The sequence below is a fragment of the Erinaceus europaeus genome, chromosome 16 (genome assembly GCF_950295315.1).
Source record: "Erinaceus europaeus chromosome 16, mEriEur2.1, whole genome shotgun sequence".
In the NCBI taxonomy this organism is placed as follows: domain Eukaryota; kingdom Metazoa; phylum Chordata; class Mammalia; order Eulipotyphla; family Erinaceidae; genus Erinaceus; species Erinaceus europaeus.
In genome coordinates this window covers 17,381,969-17,399,870 of record NC_080177.1, presented here as the reverse complement: position 1 = coordinate 17,399,870, position 17,902 = coordinate 17,381,969, and the positions used below count along the sequence as shown (strand labels likewise).

Below are 17,902 nucleotides of genomic sequence, written 5' to 3'. Positions count from 1 at the left end.
GGGGGAAATGATTTCTGCCAAGGAAGGGAGGTGTGTACCATGAAAGCCTCATAGGAGGTTCTTAGTTGCCTTGAGGGATGAGTGGGTGGAGAAGACAGAGCAGAATAGGACAAAAGACAGAACTTGAGCTTGTTACCCCAGGGATCCCAGGTTTAATCCCCAGCACCACCATAGGTCAGAGCTTGAGCGGTGTTGTCTTGAAGACAGGTTACTACCTTCCAGCTAAATGATAAACATTCACACTGGAAAAAATACACACAGTGAATAAACGTGTGTGTGTGTGTGTGTGTGTGTGTGTGTGTGTGTGTGTAGGGGGGCTGCCATGCCAACAGTAATTAAAGAAATAAATGATGCATTACACCAAAGTAAAGAACTTGGGGTGGGAGGTAGGGAGGGTTCAGGTCCTGGAACATGATGGCAGAGGAGGATCTAATGGAGGCTGAATTCTTATGTGGAAAACTGAGAAACGTTACACATGTACGAACTATTGTATTTTACAAACCATTAATGCCCAATAAACACTTTAAAAAGTAAAATTAAATAAAAAGGAAAGAGATCGAAACAAGGCAAGCAAGATGAAAAAGTGAAGTACTCTCCAGTACAGGCCTGGAAAAGGATGACAGAGGACCTAGTGGGGGTTGTATTGTTATGTGGAAAACTGAGAAACTATTGTATTTACTGTCGACTGTAAAACATTAATCCCCCAATAAAGGAAAGAGAAAAAAAGAAAAGAAAAAAGTACTCTCTAAAGCTGTTTAGGTGCCTTGGATACAGAGGTGCCTTAGGGACTTAGCAAGTCAAATGCAAACACATACAGCTCTAAAGTGAAGGTTCGGTGAGGGAAGTGAGGGGTTCTGCGTACTGAAGCTGAGAATTGGGGTTTAAGAAGGGGAAGCCTACGTTGGGGGTTCGCAAGGCACATCACCCCTCTCCAGCACAGGTGGCCTGAGAACCCTGGCGGACAGGGCTGCGGGGCGTGGCGCTTCGGCGTCTCTAAGCAACCGGCAACCCCGCCCCCTCCAGTGTCATCTCTTTAGTTATTGGCTCCGAAGTTCACCAATGGGCGCACAGGAGGGACTTCCCGCCACCTCTGGCGCCAGCTTTCAAACAGCCATACAGCTGCAACTGCAGGCGGACCTCTCAACTAAGCTTGAGGGAAGCAGGGACTTCCGCCCCCACGCCCCGCCCACAGCAGCCATGGCCCCGCCCACGGGGCCGCCTCGACCCGGCGATTGAAGCAGGCGGCTGCTTCTCAATGGCGTCAGACCTCAGGGTTCGGTTGTGACCAGGAAGGCGCTGGAGGCTCAGAGCCTGGGGGAAGGGGACTTGCTGCAAGTTGGTTCGTGCTGGGGCTTAGCTCCCGGGTAGTGACAGCACCCAGTGTTTCCTGGTGAGTTCTTCTTCTCTCCTGGGCTGGAGAGCCGGGGTCGGAGGGGGTGCTGGGTCCTCGGGATCCGGGTGGAAAGTTCCCTGCAGGGATGACTTTCTCCCCCTCCCCAAAATAAGCAGTGGCTGCAGGGCTTAGCTAAATTTAGACTTGAGGTGTCATCCACCCTCCTTGATACTGCTTAGTAAGTGAGGTCAGGGGAGCTCCTCTCGTCTCCTCCAGGTTGCGCTGGTAGCCTTGAGTCTACTGTCCTGGGGACCCTCTGCGCCGTCGCCTTGGTTCCGCGCCTGGCTCACAGTGGCCGCTCTGTTACACGTGTGTCGTCCAGAGAGCAGGTGATGCGGGCGGCCGGAACCTGCAGCCCCAACCTGCAGCCTCTGCAGCCCCTGCAGCCCCAGCCTGCAGCTCCGGCAACCTCAACCTGCAGCCCCTGCCACCTGGAGCTCACTGAACCAACCTATCGGTTGTGCAGTAGTTGACACTGAAGTTCCTTAAGGTCATTGAATTATTCTCACTTGACCTGTGGGTATGGGGGACCGGCCTCTCGTTCCAGTCTCAGGAGCGGGGGCGGAGGGGGAGGCACTCTGAATGCATTTGTCCAAACCTCTCTCCTGATGAGCACCGGTCATAAAGATAACTGTCAGCATTTGTGATGTTTCTTTTCTCTCCCTCCTCCAAAGCGTTGTGAAATGTTGTCACCTTGAGTATTGCTCCGTGGTGTGTGGTGATTTGCTAGGTCTGTGAATGGGACTCAGCTTGGCACTTCAAGTCTAAAACGGAGCTTGTAGTGTCTTGTTTGCTTTTCTGGAAGTAAAGCTAATGTGTTAATAAGTACATTTTCTAAGCCAAGGATTTTTTTTTTCACTGATGGGGATTATTCTTTATTATTGTTATTTTATTTTTAATATTTTTATATTACAGAATTACATGTCGACAGGGGTTTGAATCCACACCATTCTCACAAGAGTTCCGAATTTTCACTCTCCCCGCTGCAGTCCACCACTGTTCCCCTAAAGTTGTAGACATGGGCCAACTATCTTCTCTACAACTATCTGTCCACATTTATACATAGTTGCCCCTTTTTTTCCTGATTCAGTCTTCTCTTTCCCCCTAAGCCACTCATGACATCAGAACCTCCATATGTCCCTCTCCTTTCCCTTCTCTCTGTCTGGGTGCTGATGGAGCTGGAGCTGGAGTCCACTTACCTTCATCCTATCGCTTCTCCCTCGCTGGGAGTATGGATCAAGGTTGTTTATGGGGAGCAGATGGTAGGAGTCTGGCTTCTGTAGCTGCTTCTCGGCTGAGCATGGGCATTGACAGGTCGATCCATACCCCCAGCCTGTTTCTATCTTTCCCTAGTCTAAGGCAAGGGTTTTTAAAATACTTTTTATTATTATATTTATTTTCCCTTTTGATGCCCTTGTTTTTTTATTGTTGTTGTAGTTATTATTCCTGTTGTTGTAGATGTCGTCGTTGTTGGATAGGACAGAGAGAAATGGAGAGAGGAGGGGAAGACAGAGAGGGGGAGAGAAAGATAGACACCTAGACCTGCTTCACTGCTTGTGAAGTGACTCCCCTGCAGGTGGGGAGCCGGGGGCTTGAACCGGGATCCTTATGCTGGTCCTTGCCTTGGCGCCATGTGAGCTTAACCCACTGCGCTACCGCCCGACTCCCGCCAAGGATTTTATACCACTTCTCTTGTGACACTTAACCCCATTTCTGTCTTAGAAACTTGAGTCAAATTTAAGTTGAATTTCACCTTATCTTTTACAATGCATAGCAGTATATGTACTCTGTAAACAAAGTGTACTCAGATAAGACGCTGAAGTTACGGCCTTAGGAGAAATATAAGAGATAGAACTGGAAGTGCAAAGTATGTACTCATTTCCTGGGGGAAGAGAATTGGGTGGGCATCTGGAAGGAGATGGATGGCATTAGCATCCCAGAATAACTTATACTACTTGAAGTGAGGTTTCCCACAAGCCACTTTTCTCAGATAAAGTTTTTTCCTTTAACTTCTTTGTAAATGTCTGACTCCTAGTTGGCAGTATTAATATCAAAATAACAGAACTGTAACATATCGATTGTTAAACAATGTTAAGCACTTAATGCTTGTGAATCCTCACAAGTCTTTGAAGTAGGTATAATTTTTACTCCCATTTGATTGATGAAAGTTTGGAAACAGTTTAGGTTAGAGAGTTACCTTAAGTAAACCTTAACTTAAGGTTGCACAGTTGATAACTAGAAGAACCAGGAACCAGTTCTGAGCCCAGGTTGTCTGAATGAGCACCCCGTATTCCTCTCATTATGTCCTGTCCTGAAAGACCTGTTTCAAATCCATGGTCTTTATGTGAAATTTCTCAGATTTCCTTCTTAGGCAAAATTATTATTTTTTTGTACATTCCTCTACTACATACTACTATACTACTATAATTTGCGATAGTGTGTTATATTGTAGCTATTAATTTGTATCATTGTTTCTCTAAGAGACTTTGAGCTCCTCATGACTGATACTTCTTAGATACATCTAGGATATAACCTGACACACTATAAATGTTCAGTGACATTTAATTGCAATAACAGGCACTTATAGGCCAGCATGAATGTATACTCTTTATTTAACAAGTATTTGCTGTTTGCCGACTACTATGTGCAAAATATAGGAGGTGACATGTTTTAATTTTGCCTTCAGAGTGCTCATGCATTATAGATTATTAGATGCATTATTAGGTCTCTGGCATTATGCTATTCCACTGCAGAATACTGTGCCCCAGTATGGTTCCGTAGCCCCCATGTCCACTTGGTCGATTCCAAATTATATTCCTCCATGAGGATAATTTCTGGAACCATCCGTTCCACCCCGGTTCCATGGCTGCCAGTTCTTAGCAACATCGCCCCGCCAGATATTCGTCGGGATGCGGCATCATCTAAGTTCATTTCCCACGTCTACGCTCGACCGGACCTGCCAATATATGCGGATATCTTCGCCCACCCTGTCCAACGCTTGCCATCTTGTCACCCAATCTGGTCCCCTACGCCTACACTGAACTTCTCTGTTCCAGACTCTTGGAAACAGAGTTGGCAGTCAGCTGAGGTAAAGAACAAACACCTCATCACAGACCCCTGCAAGCGTCAACCCGGCTTTGACCTAGCACGTTATGACTGGGCCCTCCTCAATCGCTATCGAACAGGCCATGGCCGGTGCGCCGCTATGTTCCATCGCTGGGGAGCCAGAGACGACCCGAACTGCCCCTGCGGCTACAGACAGACTATGACCCACATAGTCAACGACTGCCACCTCTCCAGATTCAAAGGAGGTCTGGAAACTTTACATCAGGCTCAACCTGATGCTGTTGACTGGCTACGGAAGAAGGGCCAACGCTAGAAGAATTAGATGAGGCCAAAAAAAAAAAAAACCAAAAACACAAAAAACAATGCTCTATTGCCTTTGAATATATTGTCCAACTAACCACCCATTGATCTTTCTTCTCATTGAAAGGAGGACAAAGAAAACATAGTCCAGAACAGTAAAGTGAGCATGGAGCCTAAGCCTTTCCAGTTTGGGTATAACAGAGGACAGGCCAGAGTCTTGTTAGTAGGTTCAGGAAAACAGTTTTTTGTTTTTTTTAAAGCTTATTGGACACTTATTTTACATTTTCATTTTCTTAATGATCATTCAGTAGACATAGAAATATCTCATCATTCTTACTAGTGCCACATACTGCCAAAATTGTTTAAAATATTTTCATCAAAGAAATGTTTTATCAATATTAATAGATTTTAAAAAAATATTTATTTATTTCCTTTTGTTGCTCTTGTTGTATTGTTGTAGTTATTATTAATGTCGTTGTTGTTGGATAGGACAGAGAGAAATGGGGAGAGGAGGAGAAGACAGAGAGGGGGAGAGAAAGACAGACACCTGCAGACCTACTTCACCGCCTGTGAAGCGACTCCCCTGCAGGTGGGGAGCCGGGGGCTCGAGCCAGGATCCTTACGCCTGTTCTTGTGCTTTGCGCCACCTGCGCTTAACCCACTGTGCCACCGCCCAACTCCCAATATTAATAGATTTTAAGATGGTTTTTGTAGTTAATACTAGCACTAGAAGTTCCTAGAAAATAGCTACCACTAGGTTTTTTCTTTTTTCAATTTAGTGGTTGAAAGTCACATTTCATTGTTTAAAGCACATTTTTGAATTCATGAACTTAAGCACTTTTAAGCTAATCCAACATTTTTTAAAAAATGAATCATCATGTCAGTTGTCCATTTTTAAATTGGGGTTTTTCTCATTAACATGCATTTTGAAAATATTTGTTATTATTTCTTCATATTTTTTTCTGCCTTATTAAGGATGTATGTTTTCATGTTTGACTTGTAATGCTCTCTTTTGTCATATGCAAAATTCTGGTGGTTATCTTCTGTCATGTGTTATCTTTATCACTTTGAGGTTTGCTGGCTTGCATTGAAAGACCTGGGATTTAAGTGAATTAGTATTTTCGTTATCTACAGACTCTGTAGTTTTGTTATTCACTTGCAATAGTGAGAACAATCCTAGAGACACTGAATTTTTTTTATTTTTTTCCTGACAATTTTAGCTATGCTCTGGGCTTTGTACTGTATATAGCACTGAGTGTTTTCATATAAGGGGGTTCCTGTAGCACCTGAGTGGAGACAAGGTTGAAATTTCCCAAAAGCATCTGTAGTTTCCCTCTCTGTGAAAAACTACTCATGTTCCTTCTGTTAATGCTGGCACCAGGATGGAAGGAGTAGATTTGTATAAGCAGCAGAGTCTGGGAGGGTTTGTGGTGCTAAGAATAGTTTGAGTTGACAAGAGTTGAAAAGGATGGAGTGGTTGTCGGGACCAGTGAGGGAGGGATAAAAAAAAACGTCAGGGCATCGGGTGGTGGCTTAGTGGGTTAAGCGCACATGGCACCAAGCACAAGGATCGGTGTAAGGATCCCGGTTGGAGCCCCCGGCTCCCCACCTGCAGGGGAGTCGCTTCACAGGAGGTGAAGCAGGTCTGCAGGTGTCTGTCTTTCTCTACTCCACTCTGTCTTCCCCTCCTCTCTCCATTTCTCTCTGTCCTATCCAACAATGACATCAATAACCACAACAATGTTAAACAACAAAGGGCAACAAAAGGGAAAATAAATAAATAATTAAAAAAAAAACATCAGCTGCAAATTTGGCCAAGAAACTTAACTAAGTCCTTGAAAACTATCAACAAAAACCCTGACATAATGGGATGCTCAGCTTTGAGATTTTGGCTTGTGTTAATCTGTAATGCTGCATTACCTCTACTCTATCTTGTTTGTTTGTTTATTTATTTATTTATTTATTTATTTTTACCAGAGCATTTATCAGCTCTGGTGGGCGGGGGATTGAACCTGGGACTTTGGAGTCTCAGTATGTGAGTCTCTTTGCATAACCATTCTGCTATCTACCCTCTCCCTACATTACTCTATTCTAAGGCCCACAGTTTCACATTTTAACACCTACAAAGTCAGGCTACATTTTAAAATTAGTAATGTATCATTTAACTGGCCACATTTTTTTCCCCTTAGGGGTATAAATGGAACCAATTCCCACAATCAAAGGTGCCTTAGATTTAAAAAAGGGGGTTATTTTTTACAGTAGTAAAAACTGTTGGCTTACGTACAATTTTGTGATCCTAATTCTCAGCTGTTAACACAAGGGAACTAAATTCTTTATGTAAAATGTATTTGGTTTGCTGGGAATATGTCTCATCTTTCCCTTCCAGTTTAATAGGGCCCCAAAAGTGTGGTGAATGAGTGAATGAGCTCCAGCTGCAACCAAAGTGTACTTCACCGTCACACAGAAGACTGGAACTGAATGAAGGGCAGTGACATCTTTGTCAGTGTTGTTCAGAAGTTTGGAATTCTGGGTAGTTTTTGTGTAGTGTCAGGGTCCCTAAATATAATCCTAACCAGTAGCAGTCAGTTGACTGTGAGTGCTTGAAGCAGCTCCAGCTGCTGTTCCTGTCACTGCAGTTACCATTCTCCAGGATACTCTCACTTGTTGCTTTTGGAGTTGGAACTTTACAGTTGTACAGCTTCCCAGTCTAAACTTCTGTCTTTCCTGAGTAGATGACTGCTAAAATTCCATTTGTTTCTATTTTTCTTGTGTGCTCTATGGCATTGAATTCACCAGGCTGAAAATGGCTTTTGGTAGGATCATTAATTCAAAAGGATACTACCAATGTATGCCATGTTTGATTTCACATCACAAATGAGAAAATTTGAGAGTAATATTAGTCTTAGCATCTTTGTTTTCACACTTTACTTGTTTATTATTATGTGTGTATGTGTGCGCGAAGACAAAAGAAGCCTTCCTGCTTCTAAGTGCTACTTTCCAGAGTCTAGAAAGTTCTTAGTATTAGATTTAAAGCTATTTGCATTTTTCTTTTCAATGAATTGCTGTCATCAGCTTTCTCTCTCTCTCTCTCCATATATATATATATATATGTATATATATATATATATACATATATATATATATTAACAATTTGCAAGAACATTAGTTTGAAGCACTAACCCTTTCTCATACATGAGTTACAGGTAGCTTTTCCCAGGCTATTGTTGCCTTTTGTGCATGCCATCTCTTGAGTTGTTTGATCTAGGGATATTTTATGGGACGACTTAGAAATGGAACCTCTTCCTCTTTCCACAGAAGGACCATGTCATTAGACTTTGGCAGTGTGGCACTGCAGACACAAAATGAAGATGAAGAATATGACAAAGAAGACTATGAAAGGGAGAAAGAGGTAAGTTGCTCAGAAAACAAGATTCTAAACCCATGTCACCAGGGGCATAGTGTCGATGACCATGGCTAGACTTTCCAGATCTTGACTGGGTTTTTATGGCTATCTTTGTTACAGGGATTAGGATGTAGGCATTCCGTTGTTTTGAGAACGCACGGCATAAGGTTTTCGTGGCCTGGTGCCTTTGAATAATCCACTGAAATTTAGCTACTAAAATTTGTGAGAGGTTCCATTTAAGGAGTTACTCTGGTAGACTTTTTAAAGATGTAGAAGAAAAATATTCTGAATATTTTTTAATTTTTAAAAAATTATCTTTATTTATTTGAGATAGCCGGAAATCAAGAGGGAAAGGGGAGATAGAGAAGGAGAGGGAGAGAGACAGAGAGATACCTGCAGCACTGCTTCAACACTTGTGAAACTTTCCCCATGCCAGTGGAGAGTGGGAACTTGAACCTGGGTCCGTGATCATTGTGGCATGTGCGATCAACCAAGTGCACCACCACCCGGCCCCCCCCAAATTATATTCTGAAGGTGGTTTTTCATTGAAAAATGATTGGAGAGATACAGAAAGTATCTAGGAAGTATAATGACTGGCAGGTCTATCACATGAAAAATTTAAAGGGAGTATTAGTTAAGGAGGCAATTAATTCCAGACAACATATAAAGTAGCCATGGGGTTGCTTCTTGATTGTATGCTGGGGGAGAATATTTCCATAAGAAAAGGAGGCTTCAAGAGGTGAAATGTCTAGGAATGAGTCTTATCTAGCAATCTTAATTCTAACATGGTGATTATATGTGGCTCATGTTAATCATTCACCTTCTTCACCTCATCTTGAGGAGCTTAAAGGAAGCATGTTAAGTGAGATAAGCCAGAAAGAGAAGGATGAAGCTGTGATGATCTCACTCATGGACAGAAGTTGAGAAATAAGAGCTGAAAGGGGAAACATAAAGTAGAACTTGAACTGGGTTTGGGGTATTGCACCAAAGTAAAGGACTCAGGGTAACTGGAGAGGCAGAGACTTTCAGGTCTTGGTACATGATGGAGGAGGACCTAGTATGGGCATGAGACTGTTTTGTAGAAAACTGAGAAATTTTACACATGGACCAAATATATTTAATTACTTTAAAGCGTTAACCGAAGTGAGAGGAGAGCTCAAAGAGATTCAAAGCTATTCATAAAATTCAGCTGTATGCATATTTTGTGACTGCAAGTTAAAATCATAAATTGATCAAACACCTAGGCTTGTTTGCATATCCAAAATCTTTCAAGCTCCTAGTTTCCTTGAGCCTACGTAGAGAGCAGCAGTTCACTGTATTGGGAAGTTAAGGCAAAGCCCAGTATTTTGCTTTGGGACCGTTGGCCAGGTTATAACTAACTGTTAGTTATGGGTTACTATATAGTGCTTTCTCTACTCAGTCACTTTGTAATAGTTCACTTATGTAAGAAGATTGTGTGTATTACCTCATAGTAGCTGAGAAGACGATATCAGTCTTATAGTCTATTGCTAAGTGTTCTGTAAGTCTCTTCCTGTATATGACAAATAATCCTTATTTTTGATTTTTGTCTTTCTAATGCAAATGACCAATTGTTTATACAATATGCTTTACCAAGAATTTAATTGTGGTGCTTTGGGGTCAGTCGGACTCTTGTCCACACTTGCCTTTAAATCAGTAAATAAACCAGAGTCTGAATTCCATCCTCCATTCTATTTAGCAGACCCCCCCCCTTATGATCTTGTCTTTTCCATTTCTGCTTCCTTCATTGCTTGCATTGAAAGGAAAAGTGGAAAAATCACATTTGATCTTTAGTGGACAAATAAAAGGATTTAGTGACGTGATTCAACGTTCAGAAAGCATTTAGACCCACGGAATCTCAAGACACAAACTACCATGAATAGACCCTCTATATTAAAAGAAAAAAACCTTGTGAAATATTTGCAGAAAAGTGAGGCACTATGGTCATTTCTAAATAGTCACAATTCTAACTGGTGTATTGGGGAAAAATGGGGCCACTGTGGTCCAAGGAATAGCTGAGAAATGCATAACCCAGAGTTTCAGCTAAAACTTGTCTCTCACACAGTTAACAGAAATTAGATTTTGGTAAGTGAGGGTGCCAATGCCACAGAGATGGGGTATCACAACAAATTCATATTCCTGTCCCTCAAATCCCTTCCAGCTTCTCAGAATTCATATTATCTTGCTATGTGATCTTAGGACTACTGATAGACTTTTCCTTCATGCTCCTAAGAAGACTTCATCCAAACTATTCTAGGCAAACATTTCTAAAGTTGAGCCAGAGAAGAAGAATTCAGAAAATCTTTTATTAAGTCACATAGGATGTAACAGTGGGTTTCCAAAATATTTCTTCTCACTGATGGTCACCCTTTGTGATTCTATCATCAGATATTACAGTTGGAGTTGTTATTTTGTTGTGATAATACTAGTTTTTATAAACTTTAAAGTTGTTGCTAATGCTACAAGTTTAAGGTAGCTGGCTGTTTGGAATCTCACAGTGTGCTGGTGTTTAGATAAACTTAATTCATTGTTCTGAGAATAAGCTCTGTGATTATTAGCAGGTTCTGGAGAATGAAATGATAAGAGTCTTAGTAATCTGTGCTGCCAAGCTACTACTACTTTTTTTTTTTTTGTCACTGGGCTTTATGCTTATATTTTCCTTCTCCTCCTCCTTCTCTTAAAATTTTTTATTGGATTCATGGTAGGTCCTCCTCCATCATGCACCAGGACCTGAAGGCCACCCTCACCCCACTCACCCAGAGTCCTTTACTTTGGTGCAATACACCAAACCCAGTCCAAGTTCTGCACAATATTTCCCCTTCTGTTCTTATTTCTCAACTTCTGTCTGTGAGTGAGATCATCCCATATTCTTCCTTCTCTTTCTGACTTATTTCACTTTACAGGATTCCTTCAAGCTCTATCCAAGATGAGGTGAAGAAGGTGCATGTCATCATCTTTAACAGCTGAGTAGTACTCCATTGTGTATATAGACCACAACTTGCTCAGCCACTCATTTGTTGTTGGACACCTGGGCTGCTTCCAGATTTTGGCTATTACAGATTGTGCTGCTATGAACATAGGAATACGTAGATATACCTATGTTGCCCATATACTTGTGTTCATAGCAGGACAATTTGTAATAACCAAAACCTGGAAGCAACCCAAGTGTCCAACAACAGATGAGTGCTGGCAGATTCCACTGCTTCTTCATATTTATTTATTTTAAAACATTTTTTTATCTTTATTTACTGCTGGATAGAGAGAGAGTCAGAAATTGAGAGGGGCAAAGCTTTCCCCCTGCAGGTGGGGACCAGGGGCTCAAACCAGGGTCCTTGTGCACTGTAACATGTGCATTCAACCAGGTGCGCCGCCACCTGACCCTGATTCCACTGCTTCTAGTGGACTCTTGTCTTTTTTTTTTCTTTTCCCCAGAGAGAGTGAAAGTGGAGTGTCAGGGGCTGGGTGGGGGGGAGGGAAAGGGGGTGAGTCACCACAGCATGGTCACACTTCTCATGTAGCTTCTCCTTTCATGATGCTCCCACATGCTGGTCAACCCCAAAGCTTGTTCCCCACACATGGTGAAGTATATGCTCTACCAGGGGAGCTATCATCTGACCACCCTTCTTGAGGGTGTTATGTTTACAACCTGGAAAATGATCTTGAGCAGAAAGGTAGCAGATGGCAGGCAGAAACTTGCACCAGATTTAAGTCGCTCCCGGTTTTGCTATTGTCTAAGAGAATAATAGAGCTCAACGGAGCTTAGATTCGTGCATTTTAGAGTAAGATGTCCCACTGTGTTGTCTCTCTTCCACTTTTTAACTGCCTTGATTAGTTACAGAAACATTTTGCTACTTTGTCCCCACTAGAGGGAGCTATACAGCCAGTATTTGTGTTTTGTATTATTTTTCTCTCCCCTCCTCTATTTCTCCTCACTTTTCAATTTCTCTCTGTAAAACAAAAACAAACAAACAAAAGGCTGCGGGGAGTGGTGGATTCATAGTGCAGGCACCGTACCCCGGTGATAACCTTGGTGGAAAAAAAAAATATGAATCCTCCACTCCTGGTAGCTTTTCCTCTCTCCTCTCCTCCCCTCTCCTCCCCTCTCCTCCCCTCTCCTCCCCTCTCCTCTCCTCTCCTCTCCTCTCCTCTCCTCTCCTCTCCTCTCCTCTCCTCTCCTCTCCTCTCCTCTCCTCTCCTCTCCTCTCCTCTCCTTCCCTCCCCTCCCCTCCCCTGCCCTCCCCTTTCCTTTTTTCCCTTTTATCCCCTTTCCTTTCCTTTTTTTCCCCCTTTCTTTTCTTTTTCCTTCCTCCTCCTCCTCTCTATTTTTAATTGAGAAGAAAGGAATAAGAGGGGTGGGGAGAGACATGCAACACTGCTTCACCGCTAGTGAAACTGCCCCCTGCAGGTGGGGACTGAGCATGGTGCCATGGCCTCTCCTGGGTGGGCGGGTGCACCACTGCCTAGCCCTGTAGTGCTCATTTTTCGTAGGCTTACCCCTCACCAGTGCGCCTTGATTTGCTTCCCTTTAGTAGGAGAGTTTGATTTGGGCAAGTTTCAGAGTTCTTTTCAGACCTGATTTCTATTGTGTTGTCTGTAGGGCTTGCCATAATTGTCTAGTAAATGTTACCATATATATGTATATATTGCCTATTTGACATCTGCCTGTCTATCTTTTTAAAAAAAATTTTTTTAAATATTTATTTATTTTCCCTTTTGTTGCCCTTGTTGTATAACATTGTTGTGGTTATTGATGTCGTTGTTGGTGGATAGGACAGAGAGAAATGGAGAGAGGAGGGGAAGACACAGAGGGAGAGAGAAAGACAGACACCCACAGACCTGCTTCAACACCTGTGAAGTGACTCCCCTGCAGGTGGGAAGCCGGGGGCTCCAACTGGATCCTTACTCAGGTCCTTGCGCTTTGCGCCAAGTGCGCTTAACCTGCTGCGCACTGCCTGACTCCCCTGTCTCTCTGTCTCCAGGGCTTAACCACGATAGGCTGACTTTTTGAGATAGATAGTAGACAGACAGACAGACAGACAGACAGATAGATAGAAGAGATCACCATGGCACCAAAGTTCCTTCCAGTGTAGTGGGTGCTGACCTTGAAGTTGGGTCGGGCCCATGGCCAAGCAGGCAGAGTTTCCAAGCTGGGCTATTTGGCTGGCCTGCTATATGTATATATTTTTTTCAGCTATTTGGCAACCTAAACCAGGTATCCCCTACAGACACCATAAAATTCAGTGTAACTAAGGGAATGAATTTATTTTTTCATTCCCATTATCTAAACTTTAAAAAAAAATTTTTTTTAATATTTACTTATTCCCTTTTGTTGCCCTTGTTGTTTTATTGTTGTAGTTATTATTGTTGTTGTCGTTGTTGGATAGGACAGAGAGAAACGGAGAGAGGAGGGGAAGACAGAGAGGAGGAGAGAAAGATAGACACCTGCAGATCTGCTTCACCGCCTGTGAAGCAACTCCCCTGCAGGTGGGGAGCTGGGGTTCGAACCGGGATCCTTATGCCGGTCCTTGTGCTTTGCACCACCTGCACTTAACCTGCTGCGCTACAGCCCGACTCCCCCATTATCTAAACTTTTATAAACTACAGTTTTAGCTGCCAAGAACTTTGGCCCTTTGTCAGTTCCACATGGCACCTTTTAAGGATGTTTCAAACTTGGCTTTTAGTTTCAAATGAGCATTTTGCTTCCTGTGTGTCTTTGAAAACATTTTCTAACAACTCATTTTTAATATTAGAATCTTTTCAGTGTACCTAGAAGTAACCCGTTTAAAAGAAATATGAGAGCTAGTTATTCCATTTGCAGATTTTCTCCTGGGAGAGACATATTGTATGTTGTGTAATTGGAGAACTCTTGGCTTTCATGAATATTGAGGATTAGAGTCTCCTGAGACAGTTTCTTTAGTTAATTTATGTAAAAAAAAAAATCCCAACAATGGTTTGCATGTTCTCTGTTTTATGCTTCCCCCATAGTTCTTTCTTTTTTTCTGTCTGTCTGTCTGCTATATGAGTTACTATAAACTGTTTTTGCTGATGAAGTCCTTTAAGTACAGTATCTTCTTTCCTTTCATTATAGGTAAGACACTTGTGAACTAACTATAAAGGGCATTCGGCTTATAGAATTAGGTTAGAATGCCTTTCAGCAGAAACTCTGGCAGCGACAAACTGCCTTTTTACTTCAAGGGAAGGTATCTCTTCTAATTATTAAACTCTAGTGATGCACAGTAACAGCCTAGAGAAGACTGGTTTTGCAAGATTATTTCCAAAATAAATCAGATTAATTTGAAATTGAGGAATGAAATTAAATCTAGTCATTGATAAGGACTACTGTTGTTGCTTAGAACTTGTATTTGGTAGTTGGGTGAATCTCTGAGCGAAATTTATAGTTTCCAAAATTCTCAAGTTGGTAACATGCACAAATTGATATGGTAATTTTGTGACTCAATGAGAAAAAGCAAAATCTATGTGATACTGTATATGAGGAAGGCACACTTTGATCCTGGGAAATGGGAGCTGTGGGGGTGGAGCTTTGTTTCTGAGTGGCCTTGCTAGGGACTTCATTTATCTCATTCAGCATCTGCTTTGAGGGTTAGAGAAGCCAAGGAATATGGCCCAACTGTGCCAAAGACCTTGATGGACAGATCTTTTTGAAGGTGAATGAAACTGTTATAAAAATGTTCTTATATATGTAAAATATAGGACCCTAAATACATCAGAAATGATTACTATAGTTTATAAGTTTATCCTATAGCTCCAAAAGCATTTTGATGAACTTACTGCTTATGCTCAGATTAATCTCTTTCACAGATACCGCTTTTGTTGATTTTTGTGGTATCACAAAAGAAGCCACAACATTTGCTTAATTATTGAGTAGCTTTTTCTGTCTTTGAGAGGGGGAGAAATGTACTGCTCAGATGTCACTGTTTCCCTGAATTATGAGACTCTGTACTTGAACCTTGCTGAAGGTTTAGAAGAAAATATTCTTTCTGTACAGGAGTCCTTACTTGATGTAAGTATAAAACATTAATTTTGTTGTTTTTCCCTGGGTAACATGTGGGAGTTTTTTTTTTTTTTTTCCTTCAAGCAGTTATGTGTAATTATAGAAAAAACATGTTGGACTACCTTTAAAAGACTCTCTGGTTGTTTCCCCCATCCCCTTTTGAATTTTGTGTTTATAAAATGACTTTCTATTTTTGATTTGAAGGCCACAGTATAGGAATTTGTTGGTGCATTGTTTTGCATTTAGTGTTGTTTCTTACTCTTTATATCTTTGGTCAACTCTGGTATATATAATTCCCAAATGACTTTTTTTTCAGTTACTCGATGTGAATGGGTACCTAATAAATGAAGAACTTCAGTGCTAGTATTAATATAAATTGATTTTGAGATAAAGCTAACTTTGTTCATTAGAACTGCATGTCCTTCTTTTGTTTCATTTTAAAAGAGCCAAATGTATTGAGCAAACAGCTTTTTAAATGTAGTGAGTATTAGCAATATATTTGTAAGTAGAGAAGAGGTGCTATCTTTTCTCCCCATCTCACCAATTTCATTTTATTTTCCAAATTGGACTTCACCAAAGCACAGCTAATAATTTGAGGCATTTCTTTCAGGCTTCTCTTAGACTAGTGAAATTTAAATTATGCCATGTGTATTTGTTTAAGAGAGATTTTATTATAGATGTAATACTTAATATATTTTATAGCTACACTTAAAAATTCTATCACAGGGGCTGGGTGGTTGGTGCACCTAGTTGAATGCATATATTACAATGCACAAGAACCAGGGTTTGAGCCCCCGGTCCCTACTGCAGAGGGAAAACTTTGCGAGTGGTGAAGCAGTCCTGCAGGTATCTCTGTCTTTCTCCCTCTACCACTCCCTTCCCTCTTGATTTCTGGCTGTCTCTAGCCAATAAATAAAGATAATAAAAAAATTAAAAATAATAATCACAGAGGAAAGTGGGAAAAGTAAGCCTTCTGGAGACTAAGGAACATTTTATTTTTCTTTCCAATGTTCTACAGGGCATTTTATATCTTAAACCTTCATTCATTACATTATTTGATGAGATCATATATGCATTACGGTGTTATTTATTCAAATTGTTATCTTACTTTACTTGGGTACAGATAGAGAGAGATTGAGAAGGGGTGGGGAGATAGGGAGAGAAAGAGAGGCACCTGCAGCACTGATTTGCTACTTTTAAGGCTTTTCCCCTGCAGGTAAGGGCTGGGGTCTCGAACCTGGGTACTTGTGCATTGTAGCATGTGCAGCCAACTGGGTGTGCCACCACTTGACCCCCTCAAATTATTTAGATGATACTCAGTTTCTTAAAGAAGTCACTGGAAACAATCCTCTAGCTATTTGCTAACACTACATTTGAGTCCTTTTGATTTTTTTTTTTTTTTTTTTTTTACCGGAGCACTGCTCAGCTCTGGTTTATGGTGGTGGGGGATTGACTCTGGGACTTTGGAGCCTCAGGCATGAGAGTCTGTTTGCCTAACCATTATGCTGTCTATCCCCTGCCTGAGTCCTTTGATTATTACACATCTATTGCCACTGGAAGGTGAAGAAAGGAATTTACAGATAGCAACTGAAAGTCAGTAAATTAAGCAACTCAAGAATCTCTTCATCTCAGTTGTAATCTCTTCATCTCAGTTTATCTTGAGACTTGAATTCAAGCTACCTGCTTCTTACAGGCAGACTGCTATAGACTTGACTTTCCTAAAGAAAAACGCGGCAATGAAATCCATTATGTCAGTTTCGAGTTGTGCTTTTGAGAGAGCTTTGTGTGGAAAGCTGAGTCTCCCTCCCGTACTTTCCTTTCCCTCGCCTGTTTTGCAGGAGCAGAGTGTTGTGTATCTCTTCATCACTGGAATTAAATGCCTGTCTGCTAATTAGTCATTACCCGAGAAGCTTCTAGCCCGTTATTAGAGCTTTTGAGACTGCTTTGGCCACCTGTTCCTGATACTCACTGCTTTCTCACCACTGTAGCCAAGTGCATCTGGCCACTCTGGCCCCAGGCCCCTGGGGGATATCTGACTGCTAAGTCTCCACAGTCTGATTACTGCTAGAACAGGATTCTGAGATGCAAGTCTGCCCTGTGATAGTATAATAGAGTTATGACTTGTTGCATTTTCATAAAGAGGCTTTAAAAAAAACAATAACAAAAAACATGTCTTTAAATCTAAAACCTGTAGAGGAAAGTTAGACCTTCGGATAGAAGGATAGAAATTGAGGTATCGGGAGTCGGGCTGTAGCGCAGCGGGTTAAGCGCAGGTGGCGCAAAGCACAAGGACCGGCATAAGGATCCCGGTTCGAACCCCGGCTCCCCACCTGCAGGGGAGTCGCTTCACAGGCGGTGAAGCAGGTCTGCAGGTGTCTGTCTTTCTCTCCCCCTCTCTGTCTTCCCCTCCTCTCTCCATTTCTCTCTGTCCTATCCAACAACAACAACAACAACAATAGCTACAACAATAAAACAACAAGGGCAACAAAAGGGAATAAATAAAATAAATATAAAAAAATAAAAAATAAATAAAAAAAAGAATTTGAGGTATCATGCATTTTCCTTTCTCCATGTGAAACGATGAGGACAGCTGGTATAGAATATAAGACATTTATTAAATAGAGACGCTGGGGACTTGGACAGATAAAGCACTGATTCCGAGGCAACTCTGCTTCAGCATCACGTGTTCCTGAAGTCGGATGTTGACGCT

At 41.7% G+C, this 17,902-nt stretch overlaps 1 protein-coding gene across 8 annotated transcripts in view; it reads left to right on the top strand.

The window, feature by feature from the left end:
• The first annotated feature begins 1,130 nt into the window (after positions 1 to 1,130).
• Positions 1,131 to 17,902, top strand: part of CEP152 (centrosomal protein 152) — a 105,975-nt gene continuing 89,203 nt past the window's right edge. For all 8 annotated transcript variants that reach the window (XM_060174624.1, XM_060174623.1, XM_060174618.1 and 5 more), the window contains exons 1-2: positions 1,131 to 1,390; positions 8,075 to 8,168. In XM_060174624.1, the coding sequence (XP_060030607.1) occupies positions 8,082 to 8,168 (87 nt within the window). In that variant the 5' untranslated portion in view covers positions 1,131 to 1,390; positions 8,075 to 8,081. The remainder of the gene's footprint in view (positions 1,391 to 8,074; positions 8,169 to 17,902) is intronic.